General features: G+C 48.0%; 1 protein-coding gene across 1 annotated transcript; it reads right to left on the bottom strand.

Annotated features, from left to right (window-relative positions):
- Window positions 1-13317: 13317 nt before the first annotated feature.
- On the bottom strand, window positions 13318-16361 carry LOC116523486 (excitatory amino acid transporter 5-like; the record flags this gene model as incomplete). The annotated part of the gene is made up of 3 exons (XM_032238602.1): window positions 13318-13833; window positions 13934-14024; window positions 16151-16361. Coding segments are annotated over 3 exons (395 nt in total), but the record flags the coding sequence as incomplete, so codon positions are not given.
- Between the last annotated feature and the right edge of the window lie 227 nt (window positions 16362-16588).

The following is a 16588-nucleotide window of genomic DNA, read 5'->3' as shown; positions in this document are numbered from 1 at the left end:
AGACCACTTCAATCAATCACTCAATCAATCAATCAATCAATCACTCAACCAGAATAGAGCTGGAAGGGACCTTGGGGGTCTTCTAGTCCAACCCCCTGCTCAAGCAGGAGACAATAGACCACTTCAATCAATCACTCAATCAATCAATGAATCAATCAATCAATCAATCAATCACGCAACCAGAATAGAGCTGGAAGGGACCTTGGGGGTCTTCTAGTCCAACCCCCTGCTCAAGCAGGAGACAATAGACTACTTCAATCAATCAATCAATCAATCACTCAACCAGAATAGAGCTGGAAGGGACCTTGGGGGTCTTCTAGTCCAACCCTCCGCTCAAGCAGGAGAGAATAGACTACGTCAATCAATCAATCAATCAATCAATCAATCACTCAACCAGAATAGAGCTGGAAGGGACCTTGGGGGTCTTCTAGTCCAACCCCCTGCTCAAGCAGGAGACAATAGACCACTTCAATCAATCACTCAATCAATCAATCAATCAATCAATCAATCACGCAACCAGAATAGAGCTGGAAGGGACCTTGGGGGTCTTCTAGTCCAACCCCCTGCTCAAGCAGGAGACAATAGACTACTTCAATCAATCAATCAATCAATCAATCAATCAATCAATCACTCAACCAGAATAGAGCTGGAAGGGACCTTGGGGGTCTTCTAGTCCAACCCTCTGCTCAAGCAGGAGAGAATAGACTACGTCAATCAATCAATCAATCAATCAATCAATCACTCAACCAGAATAGAACTGGAAGGGACCTTGGGGGTCTTCTAGTCCAACCCTCTGCTCAAGCAGGAGACAATAGACTACTTCAATCAATCAATCAATCAATCAATCAATCAATCAATCACTCAACCAGAATAGAGCTGGAAGGGACCTTGGGGGTCTTCTAGTCCAACCCTCTGCTCAAGCAGGAGACAATAGACTACTTCAATCAATCAATCAATCAATCACTCAACCAGAATAGAGCTGGAAGGGACCTTGGGGGTCTTCTAGTCCAACCCCCTGCTCAAGCAGGAGACAATAGACTACTTCAATCAATCAATCAATCAATCAATCACTCAACCAGAATAGAGCTGGAAGGGACCTTGGGGGTCTTCTAGTCCAACCCCCTGCTCAAGCAGGAGATCTCATACCATCTTGGACAAATTTCAGTCACAAACTTGTTTCAGTGTGCGAAGGCCTCATCCACAGCATCCAGGAGTCTCACCGGCCCTGAAGTAAGGCTTTATTTTTCTCTGCGTTGAATTTCATTCTGTTAATCGGGCCCAGAGTTCAAGCCTATCAAGAAATAATCAAGATCCCTTGATACAGGCAACTGTCTTTCTGTCTTTTAAAACACGTTTCTTTCTTTTCACATCCAGAGAAATATTCTGCCTTTTCAATATTTCCTAGGATGTTTCATTTTTCTGGGAGAGGGCTGGGTGATAAACTTCCCACATGTATAAAGGCCCTTTGTATCTGATTCTGGGCATGGTTCCTGTATCTCCTGGAGTTTGCCTTCCTTCCCATCCCACCTTCCTTCCTTATTTCCCTCGGTTTCTGGGTTTTTTTGCTTGGAATTAGGTACTGGAGATCCTAAAGGCTGCTTACCCTCCCCCAACAATTTCGGTCGTTTTCCGAAAACATTCTTCCCAGTCTTTGTCATCCGTTGCCCAAAGCCCATCTTGGAGGCAGTGCAGATCGTGGTCCAGGAATCCAAACCCTTTAGCCAGTGGTTCACTTCCAGAATCCTTCGTTCTCTCGCCAGATGTTCTTCCTTTCGTTGGCAGGACAGATTCCTTGTGTTACGAGGAATGCGGATCTCAGCATTTTAAAAATGGCTTCAGCAAAATGTTGACTTGGGGGAAAGTTCTAGAGCGGGTCACGCAGGCAGAGAGGAACTTTGAAAACAAGGCAATTATTAGCGGAAGTTGGTGGCTCGGTGGTTGCCAGGAACTGGCCTTGCTGGCTTATCATATCTCCCCTTCTGATCAAAAGGCTTCCTGAAAAGATTGTGCAATGCTTGTAAATAAAATATATCTTGGTTTGAGCAAGCTTGATAAAGTATCTCACAGCCTCCTTTCTTGCAGGCTCGGTTTTTGGGGGTTGCAGGGCACGAGGACGAAGGAGGAGGCCGCTGGCTGGGGGGCTCCCTAGAGGTCCTCCATGGGAACCCCTCTATGGGGAGGGGAGGGGGCAGGTGCCAGCAGATCAGTTCGGCCGAACTGGTAGTAACTTGGCGGTCTGGGTCGCTGGAACCGGCAGTGACCCAGGCCCTCCACGCCCCCAAACCGGTTCTCCTACGCCATCTTGTTTTTTGATTCTGCGTATGGACAGGACAATTTTCACTGCAAAAATTGATTTTTCATTTTTTAAGGTTTTGCCCATGTGCGGACTTTTTTATTTGCAAATGTGCACATGTGCAGAGAGTGCGTTTGACATGGGCGTGAGTGAAGTGAGCACCCATGTGCAAAATTTTTGAGGCACCAAACCAGCATTAATGCAGGCAGTAGCCCAGCCCTGGGGGTCAGTCATCCCCCCCTGTATGAGAGTGTTAATATTCTAGAAGACAGAGAGGAAACCCCAAACCATCTCGATAGGATGCCAGGCTGGGTTGAAAGTAGAATAGAATAGAATAGAATAGAATAGAATAGAATAGAATAGAATAGAATAGAGGAATGGAACGGAATAGAACTGAATACAATAGCAGAGCTGGAAGGGACCTTGGAGGTCTTCTAGTCCAACCCCCTGCTCAGGCAGGAAACCCTACACAACTTCAGACAAATGGCTATCCAGCATCTTCTTAAAGACTTCCAGTGTTGGGGCATCCACAACTTCTGGAGGCAACTTCTGTTCCACTGATTAATTGTTCCCACGGTCTGGAAATTCCTCCTCGGTTCTAGGTTGCTTCTCTCCTTGATTAGTTTCCACCCATTGCTTGGTGGAACAAAATATGACAATTTCCTTTAGGATCAGAATAGAGCTGGAAGGGACCTTGTGGTTTAATTTAATTCTTTAATTCTTTTTTCAAAGCCTGCTGCCACCGACCCAGAGTCCCTCGTCCGAGATGGTGGTTTTTCCCCTCTTCCCTTCTTCCCTCCTTCTGAGAAATGGAAAGAGGGCAGGGAAGGGCCTTTTGTCTTCCTGGGGATGCTGACAGGGGGATTGCACAAGAATCCCATCCTCTGGAGGCCAGGGCTGTTTTCGGAACTGATGCTGGACCTGCTGATGGCAGCAGAGTCATTGCCACCATCACACTTAAGGTGTCGATTATGAGATTCCCCCAACCCAGTGGTTCCCAAACTTGGCAACTTTAAGACTTGTGGACTTCAACTCCCAGAATTCTCCAGCCAGCTTTGCATTCGCTGGCTGGAGAATTCTGGGAGTTGAAGTCCGGACATCTTCAAGTTGCCAAGGTTGAGAAACACTCATCTAGAGAATAAAAGGGGTGACAGGAGAACAAACTTCCAGTATTTGGGGGGCTGCCCCAAAGAAGATTGGGGGTCAACCTCTTCTGAGGGGGCCTCTGAGCTCAGTTGTTTCCTTGCAAACGTTTCATTATCCGAACTAGGTAACATCATCAGTGCTAGTAAGGAAGGGAGTTACATAAACAAAACTAGAGGTGAGTTCCTGCTGCAAAACACCCGGTAGTAAACCGGTTAGAAACCCACCGCTGAAGAAAACCCCACTCCTTACTACCACTGATGATGTTACCTAGTTGGGTAATGAAATGTCTGCAAGAAAACAACCAAGTTTAGGGTACACCAAGGACCCCACATGTCAGCCCTGAGTGAGAAAATATTTTCCTTTATTGGCTGACTTATTCTCCAACACACTTGATATGGGAGGAAATAAGGAGGCATTTCCTGGCAGTGAGAACGTTGCTCCCCTGGAGTTCTGGCCACTCCATCTCTGGAGGCTTTCGAGGAAAGATTTGCCATTTGGCCAGGACGGCAGTGACGTGCGGTGAGGTTTATGGCTGGTGAGGCAGCAATTTTTTTAGACTTGTGGACTTCAACTCCCAGAATTCCACAGCCAGGCATGCTCAGTTCCGATTTAAAGCGACAGCATTTGTTTTTCTCCTTTGCTAAATAAGTTTCCTTCCTTCTTTTTCTTCTCTCTTCCCCTCCTTCCTCCCTCTCTCCCTCCCTCCCCCTCCTCCCTCTCTCAAACACACAAACACACACACACACACACACAAGGATTCAGAAAATTTAGGTTTTCCTCCTCAGCCCATGTTAGCAATACCACTAGCAGCATTTTGGCTGGCAGGTGTAAGTAGAAGTGGGAATTCATTCTACTGAAAACATTGTTTTTGCTTATTTATTTTATTTTTTTTATTTTATTGACATTTGTAGGCCGCCCTTTTCCCTGAGGGGACTCAGGGCGGCTCACATAAAATCAGGGAGGGGGAAATGCAAACAATAACATAGACACATGTAATAAAAAACAATAAGCAACATGCATTCATCATTCGGGAGGGGCAACTATCTCTGTCCCCAGGCCTGACGGGCTAGCCAGTTCTTCAAGGCTGTGCGGAAGGCCTGGACGGTGGTGAGGGTACGAATCTCCACGGGGAGCTCGTTCCAAAGGGTCGGGGCTACTACTGAGTAGGCCCTCCTCCTTGTGGTTGCCAGCCGACACTGGCTGGCCGATGGAATACGGAGGAGGCCTAGTCTATGGGATCTAATTGGTCGCAGGGAGGTAATTGGCAGAAGGCGGTCTCTCAAGTATCCAGATCCACTACCATGCAGGGCTTTATGGGTGACTAATAGCACCTTGAAGCGCATCCGGAGATCGACAGGTAGCCAGCGCAGCTCGCGGAGGATAGGTGTTATGTGGGTGAACCGCGGTGCACCCACAATCGCTCGCGCGGCCGCGTTCTGTACCAGCTGAAGACGCCGGATGCTCTTCAAGGGCAGCCCCATGTAGAGCACATTGCAGTATTCCAGCCTAGAGGTCACAAGGGCCCGAGTGACTGTTGTGAGTGCCTCCCGATTCAGGTGGGGTCGCAACTGGCGCACCAGGCGAACCTGGGCGAATGCCCCCCTAGCCACAGCCGTTAGGTGGTGGTCAAACGATAGCTGTGGATCTAGGAGGACTCCCAAGTTGCGAACCCTCTCTGAGGGGTATAGAATTTGACCCCCCAGCCTGAGAGATGGAATATTGGTGGAATCTTTGGGAGGGAAACACAGCAGCCACTCGGTCTTTTCTGGGTTGAGCACAAGCTTGTTAGCCCGCATCCAGTCCATAACAGCCTCCAGGCCTCGGTTCATCACGTCTGCCGCTTCATTGAGTTGGCACGGGGCGGACAGATACAGTTGAGTATCGTCCGCATATTGATGGTATCTGATCCCGTGCCTGCGGATGATCTCTCCCAGCGGTTTCATGTAGATGTTGAATAGTAGGGGGGATAAGACCGAGCCCTGAGGCACCCCATATGTTAGGGGCCTAGGGGACGATCTCTGCCCCCCCACTAACACCGACTGCGACCTGTCCGAGAGGTAGGAGGAGAACCACCGCAACACGGTGCCTCCCACTCCCACCTCCCGCAGTCGTCGCAGAAGGATACCATGGTCGATGGTATCGAAAGCCGCTGAGAGGTCAAGGAGGACCAGGATGGAGGAATGTCCTCCATCTCTGGCTCTCCAAAGATCATCGGTCAATGCGACCAAAGCGGTTTCTGTGCTGTAACCGGGTCTGAAGCCTGACTGGAAGGGGTCAAGATAGTTTGCTTCCTCCAAGGACCGCTGGAGCTGAAAGGCCACCACCTTCTCAACAACCTTCCCGAGGAAGGGAAGGTTGGAGACTGGACGATAGTTATTAAGGACAGCTGGATCCAAAGATGGCTTCTTTAGGAGGGGTCTCACCACCGCCGCTTTCAGTGCGGCGGGGAAGTTCCCCTCCCGGAGAGAGGCGGTCACGACCGCCTGGATCCAGCCTCGTGTCACCTCACTGCTGCTGGTAACCAGCCATGAGGGACACGGGTCCAGTACGCAAGTGGAGGCACTCACAGCCCTCATGGCCTTGTCCACATCCCCGGGGGTAACATCCTGAAACTCAACCCAGAGATGTTCCGTCTGATCCTCTTGTGCCTCGGCTGGAATTGCAGGGATGGAGTCCAAGTCCGACCGAAACCGAGCAATTTTGTCCGCTAAGAATTGGGCATAATCCTCAGCTCTGCCCTGCAAGGGTTCCCCCGCTTCCCTTTTATTTAATAGGGAGCGGGTTATCTTAAACAGGGCGGCTGGGCGGGACTCAGCGGACGCAACCAAGGTGGCTATATGGGATCTTTTCGCTGCCCTAAGTGCTCTGGTGTATTCCTTGGTGCAGGTGGTTACCATTGCTCGGTTGGATTCGGACTTATTGGACCTCCATCGGTGCTCTAGGCATCTCCTCCGGCGCTTCATCTCCCGGAGTTCCTCGGTGAACCAAGGGGGTCTCCGGGATCCGCCGCCTCGGAGGGGCCGTAGTGGCGCAATCCGGTCGAGGGCCTCTGATGCTGCCGAATGCCAAGCAGCAACCAAAGTCTCTACCGGATTGTGGGCGAAAGTATCAGGAATGACCCCAAGTTCCGTCTGGAACCTTAATGGTTCCATGAGTCGCCTGGGGCGGAACCACCTGGTCGGTTCCTCCTCCCTACAGTGGGGGTTTGGTCTCTGGAAGTCGAGCCTCAGTAGGCAGTGGTCTGACCACGACAGGGGTATGATGTCGTTACCCCTCAGACCAAGATCACAAATCCACTGCTCCGAGAGGAATACGAGGTCGAGCATGTGACCCGCCGAATGGGTTGGGCCCCGGATTACTTGGGTCAAGCCCATGGCTGTCATGGATGCCATGAACTCCTGCGCCCCATCAGAGTTTTCACCGAGCGAAGGCAGATTGAAGTCCCCCAGGACCATCAACCTAGGGAACTCAATTGCCAGCTCGGCTACCGACTCGAGGAGCGAGGGGAGGGCTGCTGCAACGCTGTTGGGAGGCAGGTACGTTAACAGCAAACCCACTTGACCCTTGAGGTCCAACTTTATCAGCAGAGACTCACACCCGACAAGCTCCGGAGCAGGGACCCTACGAGGAACTAACGACTCCCGGATTATGATTGGATAATTAAAATTTCAGAAGACCCAAAGGCATAGTATTAGAGTGTTACATTGTGCATAAACTAAAGAACTGTCTCAATATGCTCCCTCCCCCCTCTCTCAAACACACACACACACACACACACACACACACACACACAAAGTTGCACCAGGAGGATGAAGTTTGAATTCCTCCCCCTCCCTCCGACCCACACACGGACCTTTTCCAGCTGTTTCAGAGAGGATTTCAACTCTGCTCTTGCCTGCCATCATGAAAAGAAAAAAAATGTAAAAGGAAAAAGGTGAGAGCTCTGAGGTCAGGCTGAGCTAGTTGCTCCCAGAGTCACAGTGTGGATGACTCTGCTTAACTGTTTAAAAAAGCGCCCTCTACAGGAGGAGGCAGGAGAACGACGTGCCTCACCTACATCAGAAATTTTTCGGCTTTTAACCCTTGCTTAACTCTGCTCGAGTGATCATAAAACGCCAGACTAGATGAGGCAAGTCGTTCTCCTGCCTCCTCCTGTAGAGGGCGCTTTTTAGAGGCTTTTTTAAACAGTTAAGCAGAGTCATCCACAGTGACTGTGGCAGCTACTAGCTCAGCCTGACCTCAGCAGCTCTTGCCTTTTTCCTTTTACATTTTCTTTTCTTTTCATGATGACAGCGGTGAGGCTCTACCTCCCCTGACTGCACGTCCCTGCAGGACGGTATAAGGAATCTACCTCAGGCAGAGGGTTGGAGTAGAAGACCTCCAAAGTCTCTTCCAAACCTATGAGACTACGGTCCCATTTGGAAAATCACTGCTAGTCGATAGATCCAAAAGCTTCAAGAAAGGACAGAGGTGAGTCAGGTTATCCATTCCGGGTGTTAAGTTACTTGCTGGCAATAGAAGGTGGGATGTCCAAGCCCTGATTGACCACTGCAGAGAAGATCTGGCTGGGGGCCTAAGAAATGAGCTGTTGAGGCACCCCAAAACCTCCGGTTGGGCTCTATCAATGTCACGTAGGAATAGATGTGCCTGGAAGAATCCAGGCAGTGTAGAAATGGGAAGGGGAAAGGAAACGGCAGCCCCCCTCTCTCTCTCCCCCTCCCATACCAGCCCTCCTAAGGGTCTCCATGGGATCCAACACGGGAGACCCCATGCAAATCAGAGTACAAAGAACCCAATTTCATTTGAGGCTGGTGGGAGGAGCTGCTGGCTGCGAGGGGAGCGTCTGAGAGAGAGTACAGAGGAAGAACGTAGAGAGAAAGAGCCTCCATTGCATCAACAGAGGGATAGAATCAAGAACCTGTGAAGTGTTGATACCACTTTATAAGGCCTTGGTGAGGCCACACTTGGAATATTTGCATCCAGTTTTGGTCGCCAGGATGTAGAAAAGATGCGGAGACTCTAGAAAGAGTGCAGAGAAGAGCAAGAAAGAGGATTAGGGGACAGGAGACTAAAACATAAGAAGAATGGTTGCAGGAACTGGGAATGTCTAGTTGAATGAAAAGAAGGATCTAGGCCATTAGACACCCTTAACACTAGTGTTTCGTGATAGCAGTCTTCTGATATCTCAGGGGTTGCCACAAAGAAGAGGGAGTCAAATGTTCTCCAGGGCACCCGAGGGCAGGACAAGAAGTGATGGGTGGAAACTAATCAAGGAGAGAAGCAACTTAGAAATGAGGAGAAATTTCCTGACAGTTGGAACAATTAATCAGTGGAACAGAATTTGCCTCCAGAAGTTGTGAATGCTCCAACACTGGAAGTCTTTAAGAAGATGTTGGAGAGCCATTTGTCTGAAACGGTATAGGGTTTCCTGCCTAGGCAGGGGGTTGGACTAGAAGACCTCCAAGGTCCCTTCCAACTCTCCTCTCCTCTCCTCTTCTCACCAAGAGATCGCCAGGAGAGAAGCAAAGAATCAAGGATCCTGGCTTTCCTGAAAGAGAAAGGGAGCAATTAGGAGCCGTAACTACCCCATAAAAGTGCTGGTGTCAGACACAGCAACACAACGCAGAACTTGCAAACTCAACACAGTCCGGGGTCATCCGTTGCTCAGTTTGTTGACTTCCTGTGGTTTTCTACGAAATTTCAGACTTCTGCAGGGTGTTCTAAAAAAAAAAAAAAATGACACTTGGATTTTAGCAGTCCTTTCCTGGCGGGTAAGCAAAATAACTCATGATAAGGCAGTGTTTCTCAACCTTGGCAACTTGAAGATGTCCGGACTTCAACTCCCAGAATCCCCCAGATTCTGGGAGTTGAAGTCCGGACATCTTCAAGTTGCCAAGGTTGAGAAACACTGTGATAACGGAATAACAGAATTGGAAGGCTGGCCGTTCGAATCCCTAGCGCCGCGTCACGGAGTGAGCTCCCATTACTTGTCCCCAGCTTCAGTTCAAAAGCACGTAGAAAATGCAAGTAGAAAAGTATGGGCCAACTTTGGTGGGAAGGGAACAGTGTTCCGTGCGCCTTCGGCGTTGAGTCAGGCTGGCCACAGGACCACCGAGACGTCTTCGGATAGCGCTGGCTCTTCAGCTTCGAAACGGAGATGAACACCGCCCCCTGGAGTCAGGAACAACTGGCATATATGTGTGAGGGGAACCTATACCTTTATTATACCAATCAAAGGGTTGTGATGGCTCCGTGGTTAAAGACGCACAACAGGGAAGATAACAGCCTTCTGTGCACCTCTGGCCAATAGCCATGCTGGCCACATGGACCACGGAAGTGTCCTCGGACAACATTGGCCCCCTTTGGCCAAGAAACAGAGATGAGCACCAAACCCCCCGAAATCGGACTCAGCTGGACACGGGAAGCCTCGGACTATAATTATACCAATATAAAATGACTCAGAAAAAAACGCAGAACATTATTTTATGAATATATTGCTAATGCAGCTATTTACATTTTGCATTTTCAGGGGGTGGGTTAATTGTTCTTAACCTGTGGCCCAGTGGCCAGTGTGCAGTACTGCAGGCTAGTTCTGCTGACTGCCGGCTGCCTGCAATTTGGAAGTTCAAATCCCGCCAGGCTCAGGGTTGACTCAGCCTTCCACCCTTCCGAGGTGGGTCAAATGAGGCCCCAGATTGTTGGGGGAAATACGCGGACTCCGTACACCACTTAGAGAGGACCATAAAGCACTGTGAAGAGGTATATAAGTCTAAGCACCAGGACTATAGTGATTTAAAATAAAACCAACCCAGATACTCTATAGGAACAATGTCATTAGTATGAAAAAATAGAAACTGAGGTCGAACATCCAAATTAGCCTCTTTGTAAGCTTCCCGGAGTCACTAAAAGTCAATTGGGTGATTGTATAAAATTGCTTAAATAAATAAATTCAGCCAGACCTTGAATCAAAGTAAACATGGAATGTACTGCAACTTTCTTTCCATCTCTTTCTTTCTCTGACTCCGCATTAAAAAGAGCCGAGATGGCGCAGTGGTTTAGGTGCAGCACTGCAGGCTACTTCAGCTGACTGCTAGTTCTGCAGTTTGGCTGTTCAAATCTCACCGGCTCAAGGTTGACTCAGCCTTCCATCCTTCCGAGGTGGGTAAAATGAGGACCCGGATTGTTGTTGGGGGCGATATGCTGACTCTGTAAACCGCTTAGAGAGGGCTGAAAGCCCTATGAAGCGGTAGATAAGTCTAACTGCTATTGCTATCATCTATCTATCTATCTATCTATCTATCTATCTATCTATCTATCTATCATCTATCTATCTATCTATCTATCTATCTATCTATCTATCATCTATCTATCCATTCTATCTCTATCTATCATCCATCCATCTATCTATTTATCTATCTATCTATCTATCTATCTATCTATCTATCTATCTATCTATCTATCTATCTATCATCTATCTATCCATTCTATCTCTATCTATCTATCTATCTATCCATTCTATCGCTATCTATCATCTATCTATCTATCTATCTATCTATCTATCTATCTATCCATTCTATCTCTATCTATCTATCTATCTATCTATCTATCTATCTATCTATATCCTATCTATATCTATCTATCTATATCCTATCTATATCTATCTATCTATATCTATCCCTCCCTCCCTCCCTCCCTCCCTCCATCCATCCATCCATCTATCTATCTATCTATCTATCTATCTATCTGGGTTAAATGAGGACCCGGACTGTGGGGGCAATATGCTGACTCTGTAAACTGCTTAGAGAGGGCTGAAAGCCCTATGAAGCGGTATATAAGTCTAACTGCTATTTCTATCTATCTATCTATCTATCTATCTATCTATCTATCTATCTATCTATCTATCTATCATCTATCTATCTATCTGGGGTGAAATGAGGACCCAGACTGTGGGGGCGATATGCTGACTCTGTAAACTGCTTAGAGGGGGCTGAAAGCCCTATGAAGCGGTATATAAGTCTAACTGCTATTGCTATTAGAGGAATTTCTGGAATCTGTCTAGAAAATTGTACATTTCTGTAAGGTGCACATCTGGCACGAGACGCAACCTGGAAGCGGCTTCTTCTTTCTTCTCTCGCTTCTCTTTCCTTCCATCTTTCCCCGCACAATGGATTTGTTTTTCACGGGAGCTCAGCCTTTGTCTAAACACGGTTAATTTGAAACAATCATTTCTGCCACGAGAGAATCCTTGAGGTTAATTTACTTTCTCTCTTGGCCAGCTGTGACCTTCTCGAGAGCTTCCTCCGACACCAACGTTCAACAACATCAGCCGTTGAGGCCGCTTGGAGGTTCCCCTGTGTCCTCTTGGGCTCAACAGGGAAGGGACACAGCAGGGCGGAAAACACCCTCCGGGAACCACAACTCCACAACACAATTCTCTCGGCAGCTCCAAGAAAGCTCCACCCCCATTGGCAGCACTCAGGTGACCCCCGAGGACACAGGGGAACCTCCAAGTGGCCTCAACGACTCTCGAAAAGGATGCAAATGACCAGCTTTGTCTGCAAGGAGGACAAATCCATCCAGTTAGAGCTGAAGAAGCTTCTGGGAGCAAAACGTCTCCAAATAAAAACCAAAAAGTCCAGTTGCCACTTGAAAAAAAAAATACACCTTTGGCTGTGCAATGTTCGGTTCATTTAATTTTGAATTTTGGGGCTGGCTGTTCTATCATCATTTTAGTTTTCCTTAAATTTAACAGGTCCCCCCTTTTTCACTCTGTTCCTTCAACTTTTATTAGCAGAGTTTGCAGATCGGATGTGATTTTTGGCTAGATACGTAGCGTCATCAGAGGTAGTTTGATGTTCCGTCTTCCGCTTTTCAAGCCCTGTGCATCTTCTTACAACCCGGCTTCCTTGATATCTCTTCTACGCAGAGGTTGACAAAATAAGGGGAGTGGATTTAGACTTGTCTCCTGTCCAGAGTTTTGGCAGCGTGGCTGAGTATTCTTTGATGCACCCAGGAGCATTAACAGCGCACACAGAGCCTTAAGACAATGAACAGTGGTTTATTTACAACTATGTACAGGCGAACACATGCAGAAGACAAAACCCCTTCCACATCCACCACAGCAGTGGTTCCCAAACTTGGCAACTTTAAGACTTGTGGACTTCAACTCTCAGAATTCTCCAGCCAGCTAGCCATACCCTTACTGGGATTAGAACCTGTGCTGTATTGCATTTCAGGCAGATGTCTTAACCATTAAGCCACAAGGTTCTTCTCCTTATCAGCTGAGCCAGGGAATAGGTATGTATTTAGAGCAGTGGTTCCCAAACTTGGCAACTTTAAGACTTGTGGACTTCAACTCCCAGAATTCTCCAGCCAGCTAGCCATACCCTTACTGGGATTAGAACCTGTGCTGTATTGCATTTCAGGCAGATGTCTTAACCATTAAGCCACAAGGTTCTTCTCCTTATCAGCTGAGCCAGGGAATAGGTATGTATTTAGAGCAGTGGTTCCCAAACTTGGCAACTTTAAGACTTGTGGACTTCAACTCCCAGAATTCTCCAGCCAGCTCTGCTGGCTGGAGAATTCTGGGAGTTGAAGTCCACAAGTCTTAAAGTTGCCAAGTTTGGGAACCACTGGAATAGGAATAGAATTGGAATAGGAATAGGAAGGAATAGGAATAGAATGTAGAATAGAATAAGAATAGAATAGGACAGTGTTGGAAGGGACCTTGGAGGTCTTCTAGTCCAGCCCCCTCCCTAGGCAGGAAACCCTATACCGTTTCAGACAAATGGCTATCCAGCATCTTCTTAAAGACTTCCAGTGTTGGGGCATTCACAACTTCTGTTCCACTGATTAATTGTTCTTAACTGTCAGGAAATCTCCCCTCCGTTCTAAGTTGCTTCTCTCCTTGATCAGTTTCTGCTTTGCATCATCTTCTCCCCCTGCTTAGAAAAACACATTTCTTCGTTTTTAGAACCGCAAAGCCGCCGGGGGGTGGTGGTGGTCTTTTGAGAGGCGTCTCAAGGATGAGGACTAAGGAAGCCCGTGAAAAGTTTTTGCTTTTGTTATCAAAAAAGTAAAATTAAAAAAAGGAGCCAACAGTCCAATGTTCGTTTTTCAGAAGAGGCCAGCAACCTGCCAGGCGTCTCTGATCTTGGCTTCAGCTAAAGGGGTTTCAGGCGGGGCTGAGGAGAGTCGGGGGGGGCTCCTCTGTCTTCCTTCTCAGGGGTCCTGGAGAGTCGAAGGGAGCTGGCCACAGCACCGGTCCCCCTGGATGTCGCAGGTGGTGGGAAACGGGGTCTTCACACCTCACAGATGCCGTTCTGTCCCACCAGGGCCTCCTCCGTCCCTGGCGTCCTGGGGTCCTGAGGATGGGGACTCTCGTTCATGGGGTCCTTTGTGGGGGGAGAAGAAGGAGAAAGGGGGGGGGAGTAGAGCCAGCAGCCTCCCCGGGTGCTCAGGGGGCTTCTGCTCCCCAGCCCTTCCTGGGGTTACCTTTGGGGCAAAGTCCTTCCGGAAGATGTGAGCCATGATCCCGGCTGCCAGCGCGTCTCCCAGGACGTTGGTCATGGTGCGTAGCCGGTCCCTGGGGAGGGAAGCGCAGGTGGATCAATGGGGGGATCCCTCCTCCCCCCCCCACAGGAGATTCCAGAGAATGGATCCCAAGGGCCTCCTCCAGGAGGATCCCTTGAAGGGGAGGGCTGCTCAAATAAGTTACAGAAGAATGAGAGGGGGAACTCAGAAGAAAAGATACAATACATATAAAAGGGGGAAAAAGGGGGGAAGGAAAAACAGAAAACGGAAGAAAAATAGTACGCCAAAGGGAGCAAGAGAGAAGAAAAAAATGGCTAGGAAAGGAGGAAGGTAGTAGGAAAGAAAGATATTAGTGGAAAATGAAATATGTTGATGCTGCTGCTGATATATAGTTAAATAAGATAACATTGTTCGCTGTCAATAATCAGTTAAGTAAAATGCTTGCTATATTAAAATGGAACTTGATGATATCGGCTACATACAGGAATTGGAAATAACAAATGGAAAATGAAATGATAAGGTCGGTATAGTTTTTTTCTGAAAGGGCGAAAAATGATTTTGTTCATTTGTTAAGAAAAATTGGAAATGTGGGAGGAAAATAATGGGGCCGAAATTGGAAATGGTGGTGTAAAAATAATGATGTATAAGAGAGAATGGAAAAAAGGGGGGGAAATCCCAGGTGACACTTTGTTTGCAAAGAGGTTTTAAAATTTGTAACAAAAAAATAAACAAATAAACTTTATTGGGGGGAAAAAAGAGGATTCCTTGGAGGAACATCTGGAGTTTCCGTAATTCTCGGGGTCCCAAAGGTGTTTTTTCTTTCCCAAGAGGCAACTGGAGTTTCTGCTTTTTTCCCCCTTTTCTCATCCGAGGAGCTCCTTCCGCTCTGACTGGAGGGAGGGGAAGGGAAGGATGGATGCTCCTCGCAGGCAAAGCCGGCCATTGGCGTCCTTTTTAGGGGGTCGTTGAGGCCGCTTGGAGCTGAAGAAGCTTCTTGGATGAGGAGCGAAACGTCTTCAGAGAAAAACCAGTTGCCTCCTGAAAAAAAAAGCCACCTTTGGGACAAGCAGGACCAGGATGACGGAGAACCTCCGCAGGCATCTACTCCAGATGTTCTCCAAGTGACGCCAAGGCTGTTTTGTGCCAAGCTGGACAAGGAAAGAAGGAAGGAAGAAAGGAAGGAAGGAAAGAAAGAGAAAGAAAAAGAGAGAGAAAAAGAGGGAGAAGGAAAGAAATAAAGAAAGCAAGGAGAAAGAAAGAAAGAAAGAAAGAAAGAAAGAAGGAAGAAGGAGAAATAAAGAAAGAAGGAAAGAAAGAGAAAGAGAGAGAGAAAAAGAGAGGAAGAAAGAAAGAAAGAAAGAAAGGAAGGAAGAAGGAGAAAGAAAGAAAGAAGGAAGGAAAGAAAGAAAAAGAAAAAGAGAGGGGAAAAAGAAAGAAATAAAGAAAGAGGAAGGAAGGAAGAAGGCGAAAGAAGAAAAATAGGAAGGAAAGAAGGAAAGAAAAAGAGAGGGGGAAATAAATAAAGAAAGGAAGGAAGGAGGAAGAAAGAAGGAAGGAAGGAAGGAAAGAAAAAAAGAGAGGGGAAAATAAAGAGGAAGGAAGGAAAGAAAAAGAGAGAAAAAGAGAGGGAGAAAGAAAGAAATAAAGAAAGGAAGGAAGGAGAAAGAAAGAAGGAAGGAAGGAAAGAAAGGAAAAGAGAGAGAGGGAAATAAATAAATAAAGAGGAAGAAAGGAAAGAAAGAGAGAGAGAAAGAGATGGAGAAAGAAAGAGGAAGGAAGGAAGGAAGGAAGAAGGAGAAAGAAAGAAGGAAGGAAAGAAAGAAAGAAAAAGAGAGGGGAAAAAGAAAGAAACAAAGAAAGAGGAAGGAAGGAGAAAGAAAGAAAGAAAGAAAGAAAGAAAGAAAGAAAAGAAATCCCCCCAGCCTCCTCTCCCTCTAGGGGAAAATGGGGCTTTGCTCTCTTCATCTGGCAGAATTCCTCCTTCTTTACTTGCAGACTTTTCATGGCCCCACAACCTTCGACCATCATCCTCAGGGGGGGGGTTTGCTGCCTGCTGATAACTGATGCCGTTACCTAGTCGGGCCATGAGACGCCTGCCAGCCGAGAGAGAGAGAGAGACCCCCAGAGACCCCCACCCTGAGCTGTGCGTCTCTCTCGCCCTCCCCGGGGGAGACTCACAGGGCCCAGTCGATGGCGATGATGAGCGTGATGTCTTCGGTGGGGAGGCCGACGGAGGTGAGCACAATGACCATGGTGACCAGGCCCGACTGGGGAATCCCGGCAGCCCCGATGCTGGCGGCCGTGGCTGTGATGCTGCGGGGACAGAGAGAGAAGCAGAGGGCCAGGCTTGCAAAGAACGCTCGGCCGCAGGCGGCTGACCCAGACACAGCTGACGGACCCACGTGTAAAATCACCCCAAATGTTTATTGCCATCTTCTTTTAACGCCCCCTTGGTCCCTTGCGGGATGGAGTCTGGGCGACTGGAGCTGACTGCATGCTGGCCGGGTGCCTTTCCTGTCGCCAGGGCGGAGTTCTGTTCGGCAGACAGACTCTCATTGTGCCCAGAGAGAGAAATACAGTATCTGCCTCTACCCAGGATCGAACTCCAGATTGTAG

This window comes from Thamnophis elegans, unplaced genomic scaffold (genome assembly GCF_009769535.1).
Source record: "Thamnophis elegans isolate rThaEle1 unplaced genomic scaffold, rThaEle1.pri scaffold_370_arrow_ctg1, whole genome shotgun sequence".
NCBI lineage: Eukaryota > Metazoa > Chordata > Lepidosauria > Squamata > Colubridae > Thamnophis > Thamnophis elegans.
The sequence above is the reverse complement of the archived record's forward strand: the minus strand, read 5'-3'. Positions and strand labels throughout refer to the sequence as shown.